This window comes from Patagioenas fasciata, chromosome 29 (assembly GCF_037038585.1).
Source record: "Patagioenas fasciata isolate bPatFas1 chromosome 29, bPatFas1.hap1, whole genome shotgun sequence".
Lineage (NCBI taxonomy): Eukaryota > Metazoa > Chordata > Aves > Columbiformes > Columbidae > Patagioenas > Patagioenas fasciata.
Genome location: NC_092548.1, coordinates 5,859,443 through 5,864,740, shown reverse-complemented (window position 1 = coordinate 5,864,740; position 5,298 = coordinate 5,859,443). Strand labels below are relative to the sequence as shown.

General features: G+C 70.9%; 1 protein-coding gene across 1 annotated transcript; it reads left to right on the top strand.

Annotated features, from left to right (window-relative positions):
• The first annotated feature begins 124 nt into the window (after positions 1-124).
• GAL3ST4 (galactose-3-O-sulfotransferase 4) lies at positions 125-5,269 on the top strand. The gene is made up of 4 exons (XM_071800120.1): positions 125-968; positions 1,773-1,886; positions 2,434-2,701; positions 4,463-5,269. The coding sequence occupies exons 2-4, from the start codon at positions 1,777-1,779 to the stop codon at positions 5,267-5,269; spliced, it is 1,185 nt and encodes a 394-aa protein (XP_071656221.1). The 5' UTR covers positions 125-968; positions 1,773-1,776.
• Positions 5,270-5,298: the final 29 nt, after the last annotated feature.

Genomic DNA, 5,298 nt, shown 5'->3' with positions numbered 1-5,298 from the left:
GCCCCGCCCACCGCCACTCCCCGCCCACCACCGCCCTCACCCACCAACCCGGGGCCGCAACGTACGAGGGGGCGTGGCCTACCCCTTAGCCCCGCCCATCCCGCGAGGGGGCGTGGCCTTCCCAGCCGGCCCCACGTGGCACCGGGATTGGGGGGGGGGGTCCCTATAGGGTTCTACGGGGGGTCGTTGTGTCCTGGGAATCCCCTGCGGCCCCAGGGTCCTATAGAACCCCTATGGCCCCCCCATGTGTTCCATAGGTCGCGCTGTTCTGGGGTCCCCTATACCCACCCTCTTCTGGGGTCCCCTATATCCCTCCCGTTGTGGGGTTCCCTATAGCCCCGCTGTCCAGGGGGTCCCCTATAGCCCCCCCTATTCTGGGGTCCCCTATAGCCCCCCCTGTTCTGGGGTCCCCTATACCCCCCCCCGCTCTGGGGTCCCCTATAGCCCCGCTGTCCAAGGGGTCCCCTCTACCCCACCCTATTCTGGGGTCCCCTATAGCCCCCCCTGTCCTGGGGTCCCCTATAGCCCCGAACACCGGGGCCCCGTCTGTTCCCGCTCGGCCCCGGCAACTCCATGATCCTGGGGGGCTCCCGCACCCCCATATGTCCCCCCCCCCCACTCACACCCGTGTCCCCCCACCATCCCCCCGGCCCAAATCCTTCCCAGTGCTCCCAGTTTCCCCCAGCGGGGGCGCGGGGGCCGTCCCGGTACCGGGGGCCGTCCCGGTGCGGCGGGCGGGGCGGGACAGCGGGAGACAAAGAGGAAAACTTGGTGGAGAGAACGGGAGAAGCGGCCGGGACAGCGACCCCCACCCCCGGGACACCGATTCCCCCCCGGGACAGCGAATCCCCGACCCGGGACAGCGATCCCCCGAGCCCCGGGCCCGGTGAACGGGGCGGCCGGAGCTCCGGGCCGTTACCGACCCAGATCCCCCCCGGGATGCGGCGGGGCTGAGCGGGCGGCGGTCGGTGAGTGCGGGGGAACGGGAACGGGGGGAACGGAACGGGAACGGGGAACCGGGGAGGAACGGGAACGGGGAGGAACGGGATGGGGGGAACGGGACAGAACGGGAACGGGGAGGAACGGGATGGGGGGAACGGGGAGGAACGGGACCGGGGGAAACGGGACAGAACGGGAACGGGGAGGAACGGGACCGGGGGAAACGGGGGAACCGGGAACGGGGAGGACCATGGGGCACCAGGACCAGGGGAAACGGGGGGACGGGGGGCACTAGGACCGGGGGAAACGGGGGGACCAGAGGGGACCGGGGGGCACCAGGACCAGGGGACCGGGGAGACCAGAGGGGACCGGGGGGCACTAGGACCATGGGGACCAGGGTGGGAAATGGGGGGCACTAGGACCATGAGGGTTTGGGGGGCACTAGGACCATGGGGACCGGGGGGCAATGGGGGGCACTAGGACCAGGGGGACTGAGGGGACCGGGGGGCACTAGGACCATGGGACCGGGGTGGGGAATAGGGGTCACTAGGACCATGGGGGTTTGGGGGGCACTAGGACCCGGGGGAATGGGGGGCACTAGGACCATGGGGGTCCGGGGTCACTAGGACCATGGGGACTGGGGGGAATCGGGGGGCACTAGGACCATGGGGACCAGGGAGGAATGGGGGGCCCGGGGAGCACTGGGGGGTCCAGTGGCCCAGGGGGGTGTCTGGGGTGTCCTGTCCCCATTCCCAATGTCCCCCCCCAATGTCCCCAGGTGGCTCTGCCCCCCCAGCCCCCCCAGGGAGGTGACCCCCGTGTGTCCCCCCCAGGACCATGAAGCTGCCGCCCGCCTGCTGCCGCTTGCAGACCCTGGGGGCCGCCCTGGGGGTCTGCGTCACCATCGGCTTCACCGTCCAGCTGCTGGGGGGGCCCTTCCAGCGCAGGTGAGACCCCCCCTGGCCCCCCAAAACGTTCTGGGGCTTTAGGTGCCCCCCAATCCCCCCAAACCCTTTGGATGCTCCAGGTTGGGGGGACGTGGGTCCATGTCCCAATGGATGGATGGATGGATGGGGGTCTAACGGATCAGAGTTAGAATGGGGGGGTCCCTGACCCCGGTGTGTGTCCCCAGGGCCCCCCCGGGTGCCCCCCAAAACCCTCTGGGGCTTTAGGTGTCCCCCAAGCCCCCAAAACCCTCTGGGGCTTTAAGTGCCCCCCTAAACCCTTTAGATGCCCCAGGTTGGGGGACATGGGTCTGTGTCCCAATGGATGGATGGATGGGGGTCTAACGGATCAGGGTTAGAACGGGGGGGTCCCTGACCCCTATGTGTGTCCCCAGGGCCCCCCCCAAAGTGTATGTGGCCCCCCAAAACCCTTTACATGCCCCAGGTTGGGGGGGATGTGGGTCTAGGTCCCAATGGATGGATGGGTGGGTGGGGGTCTAATGGATCAGGGTTAAAACAGGGGGGTCCCTGACCCCGTGTGTATCCCCAGGGCCCCCCCAGCCCCCCCGGGCGCCCCCCCCAGCCCGTGCCAGCCCCACACGCACCTGGTTTTCCTCAAGACCCACAAGACGGGGGGCAGCAGCGTGGTGAACGTCCTGCACCGCTTCGGGGAGGCGCGGGGGCTGCGCTTCGCCCTCCCCCACCGCTACCAGTTCGGGTACCCGGGGGGGTTCCGGGCAGAGCGGGTCAAGGGCTTCACCCCGGGGGGGCCCCCGTTCGACATCATCTGTCACCACATGCGCTTCAACCTGTCCGAGGTGACCATGGGGGGGACATCGGGGTGGCGGGGGGGGAAGGGTCCGGGGGAGTCTGGGGGGGTCTGGGAACACCCAGGGGTCCAGGGTGCTCAGGGGGGTCCAGGGGGCACCCAGGGGAGCAGAGGATGGTTGGGGGGTCCAGGGGGGGTCCAGGGGGGTCTGGGGGTCACCCAGGGGTCCAGGGGGGTCTGGGGCGTCCTGGTGGGATGGTGGGGGTTCCAAGGGGGTCTGGGAGCACCCAGGGGTCCAGGGTGCTCAGGGGGGTCCAGGGGGCAACCAGGGGAACAGGGGATGGTTGGGGGGTCCAGGGGGGGTCCAGGGGGGTCTGGGGGTCACCCAGGGGTCCAGGGGGATGGTGGGGGGTCCAGGGGGGTCTGGGGGGTCCTGGTGGGATGGTGGGGGGGCTCTGGGGGTCACTCAGGGGTCCAGGGGGGTCTGGGGCGTCCTGGTGGGATGGTGGGGGTTCCAAGGGGGTCTGGGAACACCCAGGGGTCCAGGGGGGTCTGGGGGGTCCAGGGAGCACCCAGGGGAACAGGGGATGGTTGGGGGGTCCAGGGGGGGTCAAGGGGGGTCTGGGGAACACCCAGGGGTCCAGGGGGCTCTGGGGGGGTCTGGGGGACACCCACAGGTCCAGAGGGATAGTGGGCGTGTCTGGGGGGGCTTTGGGGGCCACCCAGTGGTCTGGGGGGGTCCTGGGGACACCTGAGTGAATGTGGGATCAGATGGGGGTCTGGGTGGGTCCTGGTGGGATAGTGGGGGTCCTGGGGGTCACCCATTGCTCCGGGGATTGTGGGGGGGTCTGGGGGTCACCCATTGCTCCGGGGATCGTGGGGGGGTCTGGGGATCACCCATTGCTCCGGGGATCGTGGGGGGGTCTGGGGGTCACCCATTGCTCCGGGGATCGTGGGGGGGTCTGGGGGTCACCCATTGCTCCGGGGATCGTGGGGGGGTCTGGGGGTCACCCATTGCTCCGGGGATCGTGGGGGGCTCTGGGGATCACCCATTGCTCCGGGGATCGTGGGGGGGTCTGGGGATCATCCATTGCTCCGGGGATCGTGGGGGGGTCTGGGGATCACCCATTGCTCCGGGGATCGTGGGGGGCTCTGGGGATCACCCATTGCTCCGGGGATCGTGGGGGGGTCTGGGGGTCACCCATTGCTCCGGGGATCGTGGGGGGGTCTGGGGGTCACCCATTGCTCCGGGGATCGTGGGGGGCTCTGGGGATCACCCATTGCTCCGGGGATCGTGGGGGGCTCTGGGGATCACCCATTGCTCCGGGGATCGTGGGGGGGTCTGGGGGTCACCCGTTGCTCCGGGGATCATGGGGGGGTCTGGGGGTCACCCATTGCTCCGGGGATCGTGGGGGGGTCTGGGGGTCACCCATTGCTCCGGGGATCGTGGGGAGGTCTGGGGGTCACCCATTGCTCCGGGGATCGTGGGGGGGTCTGGGGGTCACCCATTGCTCCGGGGATCGTGGGGGGGTCTGGGGGTCACCCATTGCTCCGGGGATCATGGGGGGGTCTGGGGGTCACCCATTGCTCCGGGGATCATGGGGGGGTCTGGGGATCACCCATTGCTCCGGGGATCGTGGGGGGGTCTGGGGGTCACCCATTGCTCCGGGGATCGTGGGGGGGTCTGGGGGTCACCCATTGCTCTGGGGATCGTGGGGGGGTCTGGGGATCACCCATTGCTCCGGGGCGCCCCAGGGGTGTCCAGCCTCTCCCAACCCCCCCTTTTTCCCCCTTTCCCCCCAATAATCAGGTCCAGAAAGTGATGCCCAACGACAGCTTCTACTTCTCCATCGTCCGCGACCCCGGCACGCTGGGCGAATCGGCCTTCGCCTATTACCGCTCGGCGGCCCCCGCCTTCCGCCGCGCCCCCTCCCTGGCCGCCTTCCTGGCCTCCCCGCACCGCTTTTACCACCCCGGCGTCCGGGGGAACCACTACGCCCGCAACCTCCAATGGTTCGACTTCGGGCTCCCGCCCGCGTCGCCGACGGACGGGGCGGCGGTGGCGTCGGCGCTGGCGGCGCTGGACGCCACCTTCTCGCTGGTGCTGTTGGCCGAGCACTTTGACGAGTCGCTGGTGCTGCTGCGCCGGGCGCTGTGCTGGCCCGAGGACGCCGTGGCCGCCTTCGCCCACAACGGCCGGTCCCCGGGGGCCGCTGCTCGCCCCACGGCGGCGCAGGCGGCGCGGTTGCGGGCGTGGAACGGCTTGGACTGGGCGCTCTACGCCCACCTCAACCGCTCCTTCTGGCGCCGCGTGGAGGCGTTCGGGGCGGCGCGGCTGCGGGAGGAGGTGGCGCGGCTGCGGGGGCGCCGGGCGGCGCTGGCTCGGCGCTGTTTGCGGGGGGGGGGGCCGGTGCCGGCGCGGGCGGTGGCCGAGGGGCGGCTGCGGCCGTTCCAGCCCCCCGGCAGTGCGCGCATCTTGGGGTACGCGCTGCGGGACGGGCTGGACCCCGCCGAGCGCGAGCGCTGCGCCCGCATGGCCACCCCCGAGCTGCAGTACAAGGACATCCTGGACCGCAGGCAGTTCGGCAACGGCACGGCGGGGGGCGCCGGGGGGTAGCGGGGGGCGCCGGGGGGTAGCGGGGGGCG

Bases quoted from the DNA above. Each gene is read 5' to 3' on its own strand.
- GAL3ST4 (XM_071800120.1), top strand. From the start codon at position 1,777: ATGAAGCTGCCGCCCGCCTGCTGCCGCTTGCAGACCCTGGGGGCCGCC. The intron at 1,887-2,433 runs GTGAGACCCCCC...GTGTATCCCCAG, and splicing joins GGGGGGCCCTTCCAGCGCAG to GGCCCCCCCAGCCCCCCCGG. The intron at 2,702-4,462 runs GTGACCATGGGG...CCCAATAATCAG, and splicing joins TGCGCTTCAACCTGTCCGAG to GTCCAGAAAGTGATGCCCAA.